Below are 19,706 nucleotides of genomic sequence, written 5' to 3'. Positions count from 1 at the left end.
GATTGGACCTGGTCCATCCTTAATAAATTTATATTGGATTTGGTTGGATTAAGCCCATATCCGGTCCATTGATATAAGATAAGAATATAGGCATCAATAGACCGAGTTTGGGTTGAAACCAATCTAAATTAAATCAAATTTGAACAGATTGGATGGTCCAGACATTGAACTAGACCGGTCCAAAATATTCATTGGATTGGATTGAACTTGGTCCATTTGTAATGGACTCACATTGGACTGGATCAGATTGGACCAAATCCAATCCAATTGACACCCCTAACTACCTCTCTGAACCATCCCCAAAACTTGCATCATGTTGGATTTTCAAAATCCAAACTCCCTGAGAACATAAAAAATTCAAAACTCTCTCCGGCTCTACCCCCTGCATTTGAGGGTTGGGCAGGTTGGAAGTTGGATCCGAAGCCTAGATAAACATTAAAATTTTTAATTATTTGATCGAAACATGTAGAAAATACATAAACTATAGGTTCAAAACATTAGTAAATTTAACAAATAATATATAAGTTCATATGCCTTGCAACAATAAAGTTGATTATAAGCACTATATATATATATATATAATTTAACTATAAATACTAGAGGTATTTTAGTAAATTTAGCTTAACCCTCCAAAATATGTTTTCCAAAAAAAAGAAAAGAAAAAAAAACTGCTCCACCAGGACAGGTAGGAATAGCTTCTCACCAAATAGGGTGAAAATTGCCATACCTATGTAAACCAATGAAAATTCATCAAAATTATTAGTGGTGGTGTGGGGAGTGGGTTTGACTAATCAAACTCTATGATAGTGGACTTTGACCAATCATACATCCCCCTTCCCAAGTATTTTAATGAGTTTCCTTTGGTTAGGACTAGTATAAGATGTTAGAGTGTAGGAAATCCAAACTCTAATGACCTAATAAATACCAAATATAAGACCACGAACTAAATGCTAGTGCACAATATGTTCAACACAAACGAATGGAACAAATCCTGACTCCCTTAATTCATAAGGAAGAATGATTATTGGTTATGTATGTAGACAAAATTGTCATTTAATTAACAACTTTGCCTTGAAAACATGATTTCAAGTATTTAACTTCTTGTCCAATTAAACAACTATCCTGATGTTGTCCAAAGTGAGGTGGAATGTACTAATTAGATAAGCCATGTTGGATCTGATGACCTACATGCACCAATAGTTAGACACCTCGAATAGTTTCTCAGGGAGGAGCACTTCGATGCTCTCATTGTCAGTTAGGCCAAACTGATCATAACCAAATGAGCTACAGAACTCAAGGGAGTAAGAGCTGGAGAGAGCTAAAGGGCTTAAGAGCAGGAGAGTGTGTGGAAAGTTGAAAGTTTTACCTTGAGTAGCACACCCTTCTATACCTACTAGGGACTGTCGTTGTACTTCTTGTTAATGGGACACATGTTGACTTATGGGACGACTAATGGTTGAGCTATTAGGGGCGTGAGCTGCATGTCAAATGAGGTTGTGCCTCGAGTCATAGCCCATGGTCACATGTTTGTTCTTACATGCATAGACTTCCTTATCTTCTAGATTATACCCATTATTACATGATTGCTTGTGGCTCTGAAACAAATCCTTGCCCTATCTCCAATCCACATCGGGGATTAAAATGCCCTTCCATTCTCCATCTCCGATGGAAACGGGTTCTTTATTAGGGATTCAAATCCTTGAATTTTTTAAATTAATATTATTTTAAATAGGGATATTTTTAAAATATAAAAATATTAAAATTTATTTTAATATAAATAATATCATGAATTTGTCATCATAGTGACTATGAAACTATCCTTAAAAGAGGTTGAGTAAGGTCATTGATGATTTTGCCCCTTTGATTGGTTGATGAAACCACATAAAAATGCCCTTTTATATTCCACCTTATATATAATAAGTTGCATTTGTCCCATTTATCCTCTGTCATAAAATAGTTAAAATATTTAAGGTTTTATTACATACAGGCCTGTTTCACTTTTCGGTAAGTTATTTATCTTGGCAATTGTAGTTGCTGGGTAAGTTTTTCGGATACACTTACCCGGGTAAGTGCATTTACGCATGTTCTTTTATTTCTCATACAAATAAAACAATGACCATTTTAGCCATAAAAATCCATTATTAAAAGGGGTATTTTTGTCCCATTCAAGTATTGACAATTCCCTCCTAGGTGGAAAAGTCATTTATCCACCTAGGAGATGGGTATCACCAAATAAGTGATACCCAGAAAAATAAACTTTTCTTAATCCCCACATAAATTTGAAAAAAGAACATCGGGTTCTTGATCAATTGAAATCAAATTCCCATTGACCAATTTCCCCCCTCTCAAAATCAAAAAAAAGAATGCCCCCACAATGTTATTTATTATTCTAAAATCTCAAGAATTAGAAGATTCCAATCTAACAGTTCTAACTTGGGTTTTGTCGTTCCAACATGTGCCATGCTATAACTTCAATGCACCTTATATTGTTCTTAAGTGGATTACGTACTTACATAGTATACAGTCCTGGTCTACTTGTTAGTGAGTGAGAGGGGAGGGGGATTCCGCCTCAATCTCGCTCTAGCTATCTTAGTACCAAAATATATAATGTGGTTTCTTCTTTTGACATAGAAATTGCTTCACCTTCACCTGTTAATTTCTTTCTCTTGTTCCAAAGCAACACACAAACACATCATGTGAAGCTAATCAATATAAAAATCCAAGTACTACAGGGATTGAGTTTATAAAACACAAACCACAAGACAAGAAAAACCATATATTATAACTCTCCACTTGCAAAGCTTAGGTTCCAAGGTTTAACCCATAATTTTCTTAACAGAAAAAGGCAGTGAATTGAGAGAGAGGGTGGTAGTCATGAAAAGAATCCCCTCAGCAGCACATTTTCCATGGAACCCTAAATATAAATATAAAATTTATACAATTAAAAGGATGGAATCCAAGGTTAGTCTCATATTCCTCTGACAAGCTTTGCACTTGAGACAACCATTTAAGTTCCTATTGCACGTGAGATTGTTTTCTATCTTGTACCCAACTATCAAAAAAATGCACGTGTGCACATATCTTCACATAGGGAAGTGAGTCATGGACTCACTGGTCAAGACACCGAATTTCAATCCCACATTACATGATACATCATACATGCATCTTTCTCCTTTGTCAAATTGCAGGTAACAGTTGTAGGGTACCCCACGTCCTTTGTCCCATACAAAACTAGTCCTACAACAAGGAATAAAAGCTGTTAACTCTGTACTGGATCCAAAGCCTAAAAGGGGTGGTTGTTTTTTGTGTCTCAAGGACAACATATAGAGACAAGGATTGCAATGAGATCTGAAGAGGGTAGGCGCCCCTGTTTTTGTGCTTCATGGTCTAGATTTCTCCACGTTTAGTGGGCCCATCACCTTTTTCACTGTTTAGAACTTCTATATAAATGTGTCATGTCTAATTACATCTATAAATACTAAAACCTCTTCTCATTTTTATCTTAATTCTTAAACATCTCCCACTAAGTGAATCCATAGTTAACTTTAATAGAATGGGAGAACTATTAAAAAAAAAAAAAAAAAAACTCTTGGGGGGTGTTGGATGCTTGAATCTGAATGGCCTTCAAGGAAAAAAAAATAGCTTAAATCTGAATATACCCATATAGGCCCAATTACTAATCGGACATCTCCTTTTAGTGTGACTGTGATGTTATATGTATAAACGTGGCAGAATTCTTGTGTGCAGGAGATCCAGACTCAATCCTAGTAGCCCATCTTTCATCTTTGTGTTTAACGGTTGGGATGACAAACACAATCAATCAGTCTTTGAAGTTTGCTTTGTTAATAAAAAACTTTCCTTCCAAAACTACCAATAAGGGGGTTATTGATAGAAGAAAAGAGCACGATTTAGAGGGGGGCCAGGGTGTGTTGAGGAGAGAGAGCGCATTGATAAGCACGTGGTGTTGCATGCCTCACCCCCCGCCGCTCTCTTTTACAAAACTGAAACAAAAACCAAACTGAAAAGACTCTCCATCTTCCTGATCGTCCCCCTCAATTGATCGCGGAGAAATCCTTCTCTTGTTGTATCACTCGTCCACTATCAATTTTCTTTTTCGTTTATTTTCTGTTCTTTCTCATACTTCTTTGACCAGCTTTCGTACCCCTACAGTTCTGTGCTGCGCCCGCCCTTCCTATCTTTCTCTGCAACGTTTCGATGCTTTATCTAAGCCGCTTGCCTGTCTAGGTTTCGTCTCATAGTTGTTCTTTTACCTTTCATTTGGTCATTCTATTTAATTATGTCTTATCAATGCTGTGATGGATTTCCAATTTTAGATCGGTCTATTCTTAACACTTTACACTTAGGAAGCTGTAATGAGGTTTTGTTTTCTGGGTATTTGATCATCTTTCTTTTTTCCTTCTTTTTTCTCTAGTCCCTCCACACCCCCCCCCCCCCCCCACCCCAAACAAGCTCTAAAGGTTCAAGCAGTTCGTCGACTGACGTTTTGGTTTATTGTTGTTTCTCGCTTTCTCCGTTTTTTTTTTGCGTTAAGAACCACTCGCTAGATGTGGGTTTCCGTAAAAGCTTTTCTGCGTCGACGGATGTGGGTTTCCGTAAAAGCTTTCAGATTTTAGGCAGGGCTTGCGTGTTCTCCAATGGCAGAGCTCGAATCCTGCGCTAACTTAGTTAATACTTCTGCATTTTGTGCTAGAAGTCGAGGGTGCTCTCTAGAATTTTCTGTTCCTTCTGCTCCATTGAGATGTGAAGAACTGGGAATTAAACCAGAGGATGCTAGTGTCGCAGATATTTTGGCCGAGTTGCAGAGGGAGCGTCAGAAAAATGCAGAACTTATGGAGAGGATATCCTTATTGGAAGCTCAAATACAGGAGAAGAATAAGGCATCGCTACTCACAGATGGACAAGTAATGATTTGATTACCAAAAATCCATTTCTGAATTTCTACTGCTATTTTTATATTGCCCAGTGCACTTGTTTTGTCTGTATCTGTAACTAACGTTTCCTTCTCTTTTGTTTCTCTTTCATTAATCGACTATATCATGTAGAATGGCATACATCTTAATTCATTTCTAAGACAAATACACAATAAATATATTATTATTTTAACGGATCCTTCAAACATTATTATTTTCTTAGTGGGTACCATTGAAACATTAGCATACGTGATTGCATTGTATATGTAAGTTCTCAAGGCATTCTTGGGAAGGATTTTCTAGGTAGAAATAAAAATTTTTACGAGATCTTCAGTGTAACAGTGAGAAGTCCTATAACAGAAACTCCCAAGCAAAAATTTTTACGTGATTGCGTTGTATGGTGATTTGCCTGAATCTCTTGTGCATATTCAGATAGAAGATTGGTTGGTCTATACAAAACAAACAGATTAGCTCAAGCTCAGGCATTCTTGTGCATTTTGCTTGGGAGTTTTGTTTGAGTTGTGTTCATCTATTCTTGGGTTCTCTTGAAGACTTTCTTTTTTATTCTTTTGGTAAACCATCCCTTGTCATTTTGTTTTTGTGTCTCCTTTCTCTGTGTATTCTTCCTGTATTTGGAGTGAACAAAACCCAAATCTGGGTTTTAAATGACAAATTAAGTAATTTACTAACTTAGGAGAGAACCTTTTGAAAAGAAATTGGCACCAACAAAGAAAGGAATTGGAAACCATGCACAGTGATGTCTTGCGTTTTAAATACTCTGCATCATTGTTCAATAACATTTGGGTTTAATTTTTATGCCAATGGATTCGTGCAGAGATAATATGAATCAAAGGTTAATAATAGATCAAAATTACCTTCATACACCATGACCACGATAACTACTGATAAAAACTTGCGTTCTCCTGATGTTGGAGGATTTTGCCCAACATGTTTAGATATGCAAATAAAAAAGGATTAGTTTAAAAAACAAGGCTAGGAAACTTCCCATATGAGAAAAATATCTACATCTGTCTGGCTCTAGCTTCAATCTGGTGTCAGAATACAAGACTAGAACAAGGAACTATATCGATATTTCCCTATATTCCATACTTTCACAATTTAAGTCCATCATTGGCATTTCTGAAAAGAAAATGCCTTCTTCAGGAAGTCAAAGATATTTGTGGGTAAATTCAGCATACCTTGGACGTTGTTTGTTTATACATTGCTTAATAAAAAAAATTCGAGACCACAGGGTGACCATAATGAATATTCATTTATGTCACCTTGAGATTGTTAAATCTGTAAATGTCCTCCTTTCTCAGGATAATTACAGTGAGATGTTCTCCTTACATGATTTTCTTTCTTCAAAATCAAAATTTTGTAATATTTAGTGATTTCTATAATATTATTGTTCAGTACTAATTGAAGCATAGTCATATATCTTTCTCGTAGTTGAGTTAAAATGGTTCTTATATATTTTTTATTTCAGTTTTTCTTATTGACTGATGAAGGTTGTTCTGTCATTTCTTGCATCCCAGGATGGTTGCCATGGTGCAGCAGAGAGAAGTTTTAAGAAACTCAGGAGACAACTGATAGAACATGACAAAGTTGAAGATGCAGAGATTGCAGGAAGTCCTTTGACTGCACAAATAAAGCATGATGTTCCATGCAGGGCCATTGAGGACAAAAATGAACAGGAACACCTTGTAAATTGGATGAGCATGGATGAGACACAGTTTCTTAATACTGAAAAATATAAAGATGTTGACTATGCTGCAGATCATGAAGATACCGATGACAGTGATGATGAGGATGATGAGTGCTATGATGAGGATGATATTGATATTGATGATAAGAATATGCATAATGATGGCAATTCACTAGCTACAGGCATATTGAAAAGGCATCTCCATGAAAGTACTGATGGGGAAAAACAAATATCATGCTCAGGAAGGACCCCCTGTGTTCAGAGCCAACCGACAGATCCAAATTCTAGCCAAGAGATAAATGGCGATCAAAACAAAGGCTGTTTATTAACCGATACAGAAATCATTAATAACAAGAAGGAAAATAGAAGGCATTACAGGAAAGAAAATAAAAAGATTGGAGGTTATAAGACATCATCAGAAATCCATAGCTCTGGGCATGAGACTGGGCAAAAAGGATTTGGAAGCAGTCCATTGCACAAAAAGCCCCCAAAGGTAGCCTTTTGTCCGAAAGAAGTCAAGAGAATAATCGAGTCAGATGTACTTTTGTTGAAAAACGCTCAATCCCACACCATTCGGAAGATTGTTGTTTTTGCATCTCTTGGCATAAGGCATGGGTGTGAAGATATGTATGAACTAGATTTCAATCATTTTAGCATACTGAGGAAAGGAGAGCCATATGTTTCTCCCAAAAATCCCGGGGTAAGCATTTCTATTTTGTGGTTTACTTGCAAATCATTTATCAGCATAATGCCAACTTAGATGATTTATGGGAGTAAACATTCTTATTTCATGATACCAAGTGGCATCACAATACTTAATCATGGTGTTATTGTGTTCTATTGCAGAATGCTACCCTTGGTTTTTCTTGATAACCATCCATGAGATCAACCTTGCATATAATTATTTATTTATTGAAAAAGGGTAAAGTATGATTGTATTAATAAAAGGTCCTGTGTACAATGAGAAGCTGTAGAAAACAAAGGACCTCAAAAAAAGCCATTCTCAAAAAAGTATAATCAGAAATACTATCTCTAAAAACAGTATGTATAGACACCCAACTTCTCAAAACCTCTATTGCCAAGTTAATGACCTCGGCTTCAGTAGTAGATTTTTTCTCAAAAATCCTATTGTTCCTTTCGGACCATACAGCCCACAGAACTGCTGGAGGGATGGAAGTCCAGCGTAACTTTCCTTTCTTAGACAGTCCCTGGATATGCCACTTCTCTAGCAGAGCTCTAACTGAGGCCGGCATGCACCAGCTTAGATTCAGGGATTTGAAGAAGTGTGACCAAACTGCAGAACTAAACTTGCAATGAAGGAAGAGATGCCTGGATGGTTCTACTTGCATATTGCAAAAACAGCACCTCCAATCTGACAGATTAAGACCTTTCAGCAGCATTTCTTTGGAAAAACACCTCTCCAGTGCTGCCACCCATATAAAAAACTTGACTTATGAAGAAGCCAAATTCCCCCAAATGGCCTGACTGGGAAAAGGGGCTTCAGACCTTCCCACAAGAAAATTGTAGCAGGATTTGACTGTGAAATCTCCAGATTTTGACCATTTTCAAACTGTTGAATCTTGCATCTGAAAATTTAGTTGTTGGTCTTGTAACAGATTAAGTACCAGAGGGAATAACAGCATCCCGTCCATTGTTCCTTAAGCCATATTTCTCCTCAATCCCCTTCCTCCAGAGTTTGTTTGGTTCAGATGAAAACCTCCACAGCCAGCTTCCCAATAGGGCAACTGGGCAAGGTTGAATAACTTTAGGTTTCTTATTCCTAACCCACCCTGTGATGTGGCTTGCAAATTTGCTCCCAGCTCACCAAATGGTACTTGTGAGAGTCTTTCCAGCCTTTCCAAAGAAAATTTCTTTTCCTTTTTTTTTCCATTTCCTTTGCTACCTCTGAGGGAATGGGGAATAGGCTCATATAGTTTTTTATTTATTGTTTCTTAAAGTTGTCGATAGGTGGCAATATTTATCTTTTAACATTTCTAGCTGGATAGCTGTTTGACAGGTAGGATTAGTTTCTCTCAGAAACATAATGTCCACGTATTGTAGTGGGAACATGTTAATCAAATGCATTTTCTTGCTGACCCCTATGTTCATTTATAAATATCAACCAAGTTCCTTTATTAAATCAGGAACATGTTTTATATGAGCATCGTGGTGTCCAAAGGAAGGTCTTCTATCCAAATCGACATAATCCTACACTCTGTCCTGTTAAAATACTTGAGGAGGAGAAGGCTATGAGACCATCTGATCCAAGCTGCCCATCTTGCTTGTTTCTTTGCATTAAATATGGAGGGAGGACAAGAAATCTACCCCAAAATGAGTAAGTATGACTCTTTACCATGTCTTTTCTTGATCACTATCACAATGTTATCTTTGGCATTTTATACATAGTTGAACCACCATCATCTTGTCTTTCTAGTTGCTTTAGTCTCTAACAGGCTTTCTAAAATTAGCAAATGATCCTTCTTAAACGAAAACCATGACACTTGAAGAGTTTTCTGTATATCTTTAAATTTATAGGAAATAGTCAACTTAAGTGAGAGAAGCTAAAATATATTATTCAACTTTTAGTTGGTCAAGGTCATATTTGTGAAAGCAAATTGTAAAGACAATCACAAATGTTTCTTTGTGTGTTCTTACATGCATTTCAAGGATTTGATGTTTGGAATTGTTCACTGATTCCTTTTCTAATTAGCCAAGAGACACAGATGAAGATATGTTCAATGTCAATAAATGCTTTCTGTTTAAACAGTTCCACATTTTATTTAACCTTTGTAGAACTGCAGGGTGGCTGTTCTTTCATTATTCTCTCAACTCACCTAATGTATTTATGTGCCAAAATTATCTGCCTTCGGATGTCCTTTCAGTAATGAAGGGAATGAAGTGATATAGTAAACCTGAGGCTTAGAGAGACCATGTCATGGGAAACTAATATATCTATGTTGCTCCAAAGGAGTTTGACACCTTGGGAACATCGCATACATAGATAGCAGTTTGTACTCTATTGACATCCCATAAGCAGTTATGCCAGTTGTGCACGTAAAGAAATTACTTGCTTTTCTTTGTAAGTTGTTCATATACTGTCACATGCACAAAACACTGTTGCTCATCATCTGTTTGTCCTACTATTTTAAAGTTTGTTATATTTGAGGAAGGTTTTAAATAATTTTGTTGCTCTCAAGGCTCATAAAGAAGGGGAGGTGTAATGTGTTACATTTAACCTATTCTTTCTAGTTCTTATAACCAACATGAAGGACTTTGTGTAGGTTTATGACAAACATTGAAGATGTTTTCATTTCCACCTGATCTAGAATTGACCATGGATTAGTTCTTTCAGATATGTGAGACAGCGGATGGGAAGGAACAAGCTAAAATCATTTGGACCCCTTATGTGTCAGATGGCAATGCTAGTCAATATTCGCAATGGTAGCTTCTTCTTCAAGGCCTTAGGTATTACACTTCTGTTCATGGCTGGTTTCCCTGATGACCTTGTTCAGAGGGAGACCAAGTACCGGAACCTGGACCTGCTTCAAAAATATTATAGGTATTCATGCTCATCTGCCTCTGTGATACATATTTTCCATGGTTTATACTTTGAAGCAACGTTTTAAAAAATGAGCCGGAAACGGAACCGTTCTGGGCACCGGTTTCTGGGTCAACGGTCCAATCATCCGGTTCGAATGGATGGCCCGTTCTGACAGCAAAATTAAAAAATTAAATAAAAAAAATGGTCAAAAACCGTTGAATGGGTCGATGGGTCGACGGTTCGACCACCCGGGTCAATGGTTTGTTCTTTTTCAATGGTTTTTTACCAGATTCCGGGTTTTGGGTAAAACGGAACCGGTTGCCTGGACGGTTCCCGGGATGAACGGTCCGACCGTCCGGGTCAACGGAGGTTCGAAATGTTGCTTTGAAGCATTTAGTAGTTGCTTTTTCCCCAAGATTTCATCTAGGATATCTTGTAGTAAAACTGCAAAATGATGAGCTTTCTTATTGCAGGACAGATGAGGATGCTGAAGGGGAAGTTTTGTTCCATCCATATCCAGTGCTTTATGACACGGTAAGACTTTGATTTGGTTGGTCCACATACGGGTACTATTTAGATATTAACCCTTGCCCTTAATTTTTTGATGCTTCCATCAAGCTTCAAAATGTCTTGCATATTTGCCAAATTTCAGTTTATTCAACTTTAATGAGTGGAACCAAAACCAAGGACCATTGGTTTCACCCTGACATTAATCCAATGAAGATTTCCTTCTTCCACCTAGGGGTGTCAAATGGACTGGATTTGGTCCAATCTGATCCAGTCCAATGTGAGTCCATTACAAATGGACCAGGTCCAATCCAATCCAATGAATATTTTGGACCATTTTGGACTGGTCCAATTAAATGTCTGGAGCATCCTATCTGTCCAAAATTGTTTTAATTTAGATTAATTCTAACCCAAACCTGGTCCATTGACTCCTATATTCTTATCTTCTATCAATGGACCAGATATCGGCTCAATCCAACCCAATCCAATATAAATTCATTACAGCTAGACCAGTCCAATCTAATCTAATAAATACTTTGGACAATTAAGTCTGGACTGGTCCAATTCAATGTCTTGTTGGTCTGTCCAATCTGTCCAAATTGATTTTGGTTTGGATGGGGTCCAATCCAAAACCAGTTCATTGACACCCCTACTTCCACCCAAACAGGCAAAAGAATCACATTGATGACCAAATAAAATTTTAAGAGTATTTTATAAGGGTAATACATGAGTTCTACTCTGTAAGTTAACAGTTTTGAATCTTTCAATGCTTAACATAATTCATTAGAAGTTCCAATTCGTGGTGGGTAGACTGGATTTGGCCTTTCGTTCTCCAAGACCCAGATAGCTGGGACCAACATTGGGTAATGGCCCTTCTTTCTCCAATTTATGTCAGGGCATGAAACTGAAACTATCCAATGCAGAGGATCCTCAATCTGATGGATGGTATGGACTGGAAACAATCATGCCTTGGCTGGATAAAGCATAACATCAAGCTGGTTCTTAAATCATTTTTCTTAAAATGCTATCATCAAATTCAGCAAAATGTGAATATTTTCTTGTAGTTTTGTTTTGTTGAGAATCATGAAATGCCAAATATCGATGTATTGTCCTAGATGAGTTAGGTATTTGGTTGTCACTATTCTTTTACATGCTGTTATAAGAACTGTCCAAATATTTAAACAGTGAATAAAATCTGGTAATAAAGATTAAATCATTTCTTGGGTAGGTAAGCTAGGATTGAACCTGGTTGTTTATACTGTGTTACAGAAATCACAATCCAGCTAAATGGTGTGCCAAAGATAACAGATTCAACATTATATAGTTTTGGTTTATTTTCACAAAAGTTCCTTGATTAATAAGTAATCTTCTTTTTCTACAGCAGGCTGGTCTAAATCCACAACGGTTACCTGGGAAAGCAATTTCAAATAAATCAAGTGGCAAGAAGCAAACAGTGTTCACAAGCAAGCCACCAAATTTAACAAGATCCTCAATCCTACCATCTGTTCCTTCAAGTCCTGTACCTCCTACACAGTTTGGGCTTATGGGATATACCTCTATCCATGGTCAAGCAATGGCAGCATTCCAGTCTCTTCCATCTCATACTCTAACAGAAACTCCACCTATCTCAAACTCTGCCACAGCCGCTTCTAACATAAATATGCCCTACCCTACAGGGCAGACTCCAACTACATATCCCATGTTTGCACCACACCCAGGCAACACCTTTGTGCCAATAGCATATTGGCCTCATACAAACGCATTCCCTTCATGTCCTTACCCAGCTTCATATGGTTGCCGATCTTTTGCTCCATCAACAAATTACATTTCCCTTCATCCACATCCTTACTATGGACATCCTTCCTGTGGTCCTCTTGTGCCTAAAGTGGTTGAAGGAACTGGGAAGAAAGATGCAGCCCTGGAGGAAGCTGACAGTGATTCTGACAGCAGCTCAGTTGGTACAGAACCAAAAAGGGACTTGGCAAATTGTAAGTAATGAACAACCCTGTCTTATATGATCTGTTGTGTAGAACATTATGTATTTATGGCAATGAATTGCTTCTTAAGGAGGCAGCTACAAATTAGCATCTTTCTGTTTCTTCTAATGAATGTGTCATTTCTCATTAACATTTTGCTTATCACCTCATAGCCAAGCTATGGTTAACGGTTGCACATTCAGCATGTAGCCAATGCATCTGTGAATCCTATCTTATATGTTGAAGATTGAAATAACCATAAGATAGGATTCACATGTAGCCAATGCTTATCAGTAGCTTGCCTCAGATACATTAAGCTTATGTTTGTTTCCTGGCTAGGACAGTAGGACCTTATAATATACATATATCGTGCTTTTACAAGAGGAAAAAAATGCCTTCAGCATTACCTGTCGGGAACAAGGCAATGGCAGAGAATATCTCGTTCCCAACAGTCAAAAACTAGTCGCTTACAGGGGAGCTAAACATAGGGTGGGACGGATTATTTAGATGGTGGGATCAGGAGTTGAGGACCTCTGGCGTTTGATTGTCTGTAAAACCATCCAGAAACAGTAGTTAGTATTTGCAAAAGTTAGCAAGGAATGGAAGTACGTATTGAATTCACAGCCTAGCTATCAAATTGAAGCCACCAAAAGTTGTTCCTATGGATTAAAGCGTTAAACAACATCTGTACTGTTAATTTGAGTAGCGTGCAACTTAAATTGAGAGAAGCATGCCAGTAATTTTTTACATGGAATTAAAGTTGGATTAATGTAAGCATTAGTTAACCCTGAAAATCTCAAACAGCTCAAGTTGAGACCGTTCGACACTTGTCATTTCGACTTTTCAGTAATCAAATTCATAGAACAACGGCAACGGGACAATACCCACCCAGTTAAAGAGCATCTGTAGAGCAGTAGAGGTGTTCCCTTGTGGATGCCTGATCTCTTGTGGTGATTGATTTAGATATAACATTTCGATAGCAAGTTATAAATACATGCTCCGATCTCACGTCTCGTGTGATTAAAAGAAGCATGTGTGATCCTCTCCTACAGAAGCCTGAATATTGGTACCAATATTTGTATCATTTTTTCACTTGAAATCCCCACTCGAGTTTGGACTATGGAGTGTAAGTCCTTGTATTCTGTATTATTCTACATGTATCTGTACTGCACATATTTGAATTTGTAATCCTTCCAAGCTGAGCTTTAAGTATTTTGACAGTAAATTAATAGTTCCTAGATAGGGTGGGTCATGGATGGTCTTCATGAAATGCTGCACTCCCGTTGATCCAACATATTCATACGCGATCTCTACTTGTGCTGATAATTCCAATGAAAGCTCCTGTATACGAGTGCGATGAGTTCTATGGTGCGCTCTCTCTCTCTCTCTCACACCTCACACACACACATCTAGATCAAGGATCATGCACCCATCACTGTCATTTCTGTTCTATTTATCCCAATATTTTAAGGGTTATTTATTAGAACACTCCTATGGTTTCACAGATTTATTTAAACCTATCTTATAGTTTTTATTTTATTAAAACACCCCTATAGTTTGATTGTCATTTTTGTTCTATTTATCCCATTATTTTAAGAGTTATTTATTAGAACACTCCTATGGTTTCACAGATTTACTTAAACCTATCTTATAATTTTTATTTTACTAAAACACCCCTATAGTTTGATTAAGAATTATTTGTTTTTCTATCTAAATATAGTAACATCATCATTTAAATTAAGTAGAAAATGTTTAAGGTTTGTTTATTCTAAAAGTACCCCATTGTTGTTTATGAAATTTGACCAGTGATTGCTGATATGTTATTAAGGGCAAAAATGGATAGATTTTATAGAGGTGTTTTAGTAAATGACTTATTTTAATGGTACTTGCACCACCCATTTTGCCAAAAAAAAAAAAAAAGCGTCCTTAAATAAGTGCAAACGCTTCTTGTTTCAATCGCTTAAATCATGGAATCTCATACTCCACTTGATGTTTCTGATAACCTTTCTTTTATGGGCAAGGCCGAAAAGGGAAAATGGCAATATCATTCTCATTGGATTCCAAGCAGTAAATTGATTTCTTTTTTTTTTATAGATCATAGATGCAATAAATTGATGTTGAGGGAGAGAGACAGGGAGAGACTGCATTCATAAATTACCAACCACCATCAACTTTTTGTAATCTATGCATCATCATCATACACCATCACCACCACCCATACATACATCGTCCCATCAATCCCTATACCCATCACCACATCAACAGAATCCACCAAGTACAAAAGGGAGAAATACCTCACTAACAACAATGCATGCATGTGGTCACCACCATCATCACGCCACTGTGCATAGGGAAAGGTAATAAAAAAACAAGACCATTTTTATTCTACATTCCAACCACCTCTCGTTCTCTCGTCTCCCGAAGACATGAGAAAAGCTGGAGGCATCCATTTGCCATTGGTTGTAGCCAGGTTCCTAGTGGTGCTTGTTGGCTACACTACACTGCTTTCTGATTTCACCCTTTGTACCAGTGAGAGGGTTGTTCTCAGAGAGGATGGTAATGGCCCTGGCGAACTCCTTGAAGAAGTAGTCTTGGCTTTTGGCCATCTTCTTCACATAGGGCTTAGTCCTCTTGTCATTGGCTAGCTGGTGGTCCACTATCAGCAACCCTTTGTTGTCTAATATGTTCCTGTAGTAGTTGTTGTCCAGCTTCATGGGTGTCCCACGGTCGTTTCTCACGTACTGCACAGCCTTTGGATCCGGGATCGGATCCGGGCATTTCTTGAGCATGTGCTCCACATGATTCGAGTTGAATGCAGGGTCTACCTCCGGGTACAATCGGTGCACCAACTTGATACAGTGGGTTCGACCCACACTATGGGCTCCTGTTACAGAGCACAAATGTTAGTAAATATGCAGCTTCTAGCTAATCTTCTACTTCTATCCCACCAACTATCCTATAGATGGATGATGAGTGATAAATGCATGCTCTCATAAATTCAAAGCTATGCAGGTAGATCTATCGGTGGGGAAGATTTAGATGGAGAATTGATGTATGGTATGGGAACCTCATTTACATAATGCACAAACATGTCTCCATGTATGTATGATATTGGTGAGTTGTGGTAATTAAGAGATGGTGGAGTATATGTATATGTACCTAACAGGGCAACAACTCCAGGGGTATCAATGCCCATGGCTGCAAACCTGTCGAGAACCACAGAGATGCTCTCATTGTGGTCGGGGAGGTACTGCTCGATCACATCTGCACGGCTCCTCCTACCATCCCTTCTCCCTGTCTTTAGAGGGATATAAGGGCCACCAAGCTGAAACAAGAGCAAATAACATCACTACTCTGTTCAAACTTCATTGTTATGTGGAGATAATTAGTTTCTACAACCACCACCCTTCTAAGCCTTTGAATTTGAAAGGAAGAAAGGCGATGCGAAAGAGAATACATGCATCCAACTCCTTTAGTTATTAGAAAATAAACAGATCAAGACTCAAGTAAGCAAAAGAATTAATTCCAACTCAGGCGGTTGTTTTACAAATAAACAAAATTTTGAAAGAGCTTAGTGCACATCTGAAAGAAAACATGAAAAGAACTAAACAAATCAAGAAATTTTCATAACACCGAAAAAAAACCATAGTTCACAAGAAAAAAAAAAAAAAGAAACTGTCCAGGTTTAGATCTTTAGCCAGGCAACTCAGAAAAAAAAAAGGCCAGATCTATCACACTAAACAATCTATCACCTCAGCAGTAGGTATAAGAAGCAGCCACAGAAAAGAAAAACAAAAGGTGGCCAAGAAACAACTCACCGAAACTATGCCATCTCTTGCAGACAACACAAGGATATCTGCGCAAGAAACCACCCCGGGGCACTCCCTTTCCACAGCTTCTTTTATGGTATCAAGGTATCTGAAGTTCCTAAGCCCAAAGCTCCTGTCTGTTTCTTTCTCAGACAAGTCCCTCCTTGTAGAATCCAGTAGAAGTGAAGCATCGCATGACTACCCACAAGGAGAAAAGAGAAGATCAGAAAATTAAAGCAAAACCTGTCAAAAAGATTTCAATTCCAAAAGGCAGAAGGAAAGAAAACATTATATACCTGGACGGCACAGTCATGGAAAATGTTCCTCAGCCATGAGAATGCAGTGTTCTTGTGGCGCTTGTACAGAAGCTTAACTTGTTCTCTGATAATATCTTCAGCTTGAGGGCATGCGTCCTTGTAGAAGTTCATAACAAGGCCTGGGTCCTCTTCATTCTCTGCAAAAGTAGGCTTGATAGCCACAGCAGAGAAGGACAAGAGAGCAAAGAAGAAGAGAGCTTTGGAACCCATCACCCCCTTCTCCAAAGATGAGTGTTCTTGCTTTTGCTCCCTCTTCTTAGCCTCTTAAATAATGCAGATTGAGGAGAAGAGAAGGTAAATAAAAATCCAAGGAAAAGAAACAGATGGTAAGATTTGGGTTTTGATTCCGATGCTTGCTGCTTCCAATTGTCAGTTCATATCATTTACTGCTAACAACACACCTTGTGGATTCTAGTGGGTGAAGTCAAAGCAAGTTACACCGAAGAGATTAATTAATTGTTGGCTTGTGATGTGATGGAATAAGATAACCCGAGCCATCGTCTTGAGGCAGTAGTCGTGGACCCCGCCCAGAAGCGACTATTCTGGAATCCTTTCTCCTGGGAATTAGCAATTTGCAATAATGAAATAAGGTTTCATTACTCTTGCTCACACATGGCAGTGCATCGTACAGAAGACGATCGGATTGGTATTATCCCTTTGAATCGATATATGTTTGTTTTTTCCTAAGGCTCTCAGTTAGCCAGACGAGATCCAATGATCGTGCATATATCACGCCAACATGTTCAGCAACATTGCTTCTCTTTCTGTTCACAACTCGATCTCAGTGTTGGTGCAAAACTAGGACCAAAATTGATCTTTTATTCTTTAGAATTCGAGATCTGGCCGAGGTTGATGTCATATATAAAATTCATCCAGTATTCTAGCAAGATTTGCCTACTTGTAATAAAAGGACAAGGTGATTTGCCTTGTATCTGCTGCTTTCCAGGAAAGTTAAACAAATCATAAATGAATGAAACTCTGTTGATGTGAAGAGTACTGAAGAGCGTGCAGCTGTAAGTATACTTTTGCCAAAAACAAAGAACGCAATGTAGCTATGGAGTCCTGTTTCTACCCCACTTTCATTCATGGCAACTGAGATTTTCAGCTTCATAACCCTCTTTCACAAGGGCACCGCCGCACCGTCACCACCACTCTTGTGACTCTTGTCTTCAAAACTTTTTTAAGTATAAACAGTTAAAAAGGTGAAGTACTGAAGTTATTATGGCTACTTTTATTTGGTAAAAAAACAAACTAAGGCTATGTTTGATTTGAAGGAAAAGGTAAAGGTAGGGAAATTCATCCAAGTTTTGTAAAAGGTTTTTTTACCTTTCTCTTCTTTTCCCTACTTTTTCCTTCAAACCAAACACAGTTTAACTTTCAACAGTAAAAAGGCAGAAATAAGATTGAGGGCCATTTAGAATCCGAATTGAAATGGACATTTTGATTCCAACTATTTGATTGGACAGAATTAGAATCCCATTCCCATTTTATTCCCTCCTCTTGGGAATGAAAACCCATGTCTCTAATTTTGAAGGTTTCAATTCCAATTCGGATAGTGAACCAAACAAACCCAGGAACCTCAAAGATTTTCTAGGGTGAACTACATGTAAACATTCCGGGTACTTAAAACTGAGCCAAGAACTTACCAACAATTTTGTTGAGTCCTGCTTGGGACGACTCTAAATTTTCCTTAGGATGGAAGGGGCGCGTTCCAAACAACGATAGAAGAAGCAGTATGAAGAACACCTTTAGGTGGGACCTGTTCACGAGGAGTCCCCGTTCCCTGAGAATGAGACAAAATTGTGAAGTATTGATGTTGGGGCCATTTTAGTTTCAGTACAACTCTACGTGTTCCTCTTATCTTTTATCCAAGATCGATCTTCATTCCATTGAAGATATTGGACAAGGTTGGTTGGTGGGGGTTGCTTTAAGCTATTATTTTCACTCTTTCTTAAGTAGAATGCCTTTTGTTTTATAGCCATTGCCAATGTTCACTCTAAAATATATATACAGATATGGAAATTAAAAGCCAAACACCGGCATTATTGCGATGATGGGAGTGCAACTATGAATGAAAAGAGGTGGTCTTCTTTCATTGATTTTAGAGGAGAAAAATAAAATGGATCAAGGGGTTGCTTTCCTCCAGACTCCAGAGAGTTGAAAGAGAGTCTGGTCTAGTGTATTATTTAATTATTTAGTAGGACTAAGGAAGGGTGTCAAGAATCATCAATAATGAAAAGCGAGAAAACGAAACAAGACCAATAGCCAGTGGTGGACAATCATGAATGAAGAGCGCCTGTGTTAGTGATTTGTCTTTTTCTACCTTTAAATCCGAAAATGGGCTTTAACAGAAAATAAACCGAGCCACGGCCACCGACACTCTACCAAAATGTTCAGTGGATTTCTCTCTTTCACACTCCATTGCAATTTGGAGGAAGGGATCAGGATTTTCTTTTTTTCTTTTTTTTTTTTATTGGGGAGGGGGGGGGGGGGTAGAAGGACCAGGAAATTGGGACACATGGACAGATATTTATATTTTATAATAGGATGTGTGTGTTTAGGTCAGTAGATAGTCACAACTCACAAGGGATCACATAGACAAATATTTATATTTTATAATAGGAGGCTCCCCTCCTCATGCATATTAATGATTTATATCTAACCAAGGTTACTCAACTACCTATGGTTAACAACAACCAGGTGGCCCTTCTTGATAAAATGACAAAATGGCCACGTGGGACCTTCTGCTTAGAGGTGGCACTGTTTTGCTACAATTCATGTAACAAGACAAGTAATTGAAACATGATGTATTGATATATTCATTTACTTTTGATGTGGGTTAGTTTGACCCAACCCACCGCGGGTTGGGAGGCCCAGCCCACTCATGCCTGACAGCATCAGCCACAATAGGAAGTAG

At 38.0% G+C, this 19,706-nt stretch overlaps 2 protein-coding genes across 4 annotated transcripts; one reads left to right on the top strand and one right to left on the bottom strand.

The window, feature by feature from the left end:
- The first annotated feature begins 3,897 nt into the window (after positions 1–3,897).
- Positions 3,898–15,129, top strand: LOC104612806 (uncharacterized). 3 transcript variants are annotated; one of them, XM_010280392.3, is made up of 7 exons: positions 3,898–4,922; positions 6,470–7,339; positions 8,784–8,974; positions 9,992–10,198; positions 10,654–10,714; positions 12,072–12,675; positions 13,008–13,828. In XM_010280392.3, the coding sequence occupies exons 1-7, from the start codon at positions 4,656–4,658 to the stop codon at positions 13,124–13,126; spliced, it is 2,319 nt and encodes a 772-aa protein (XP_010278694.2). In that variant the 5' UTR covers positions 3,898–4,655; the 3' UTR covers positions 13,127–13,828. The 3 variants fall into 3 exon arrangements, with proteins under 3 accessions (XP_010278694.2, XP_088759178.1, XP_010278693.2); XM_088903052.1 differs by having other exon boundaries at positions 12,069–12,675; positions 13,008–13,825; XM_010280391.3 differs by lacking the exon at positions 13,008–13,828 and adding an exon at positions 13,885–15,129 and having other exon boundaries at positions 3,899–4,922; positions 12,069–12,675.
- Positions 14,814–17,717, bottom strand: LOC104612805 (peroxidase 42-like). The gene is made up of 4 exons (XM_010280390.3): positions 16,769–17,717; positions 16,482–16,670; positions 15,823–15,988; positions 14,814–15,547 (listed from the first exon to the last, which is right to left on the bottom strand). Exons 1-4 carry the CDS (start codon positions 16,997–16,999, stop codon positions 15,138–15,140), a joined length of 996 nt encoding a protein of 331 aa, XP_010278692.1. The 5' UTR covers positions 17,000–17,717; the 3' UTR covers positions 14,814–15,137.
- Positions 17,718–19,706: the final 1,989 nt, after the last annotated feature.

This window comes from Nelumbo nucifera, chromosome 1 (assembly GCF_055504915.1).
Source record: "Nelumbo nucifera cultivar China Antique chromosome 1, China Antique-T2T, whole genome shotgun sequence".
In the NCBI taxonomy this organism is placed as follows: Eukaryota; Viridiplantae; Streptophyta; class Magnoliopsida; order Proteales; family Nelumbonaceae; genus Nelumbo; species Nelumbo nucifera.
The sequence above is the reverse complement of the archived record's forward strand: the minus strand, read 5'-3'. Positions and strand labels throughout refer to the sequence as shown.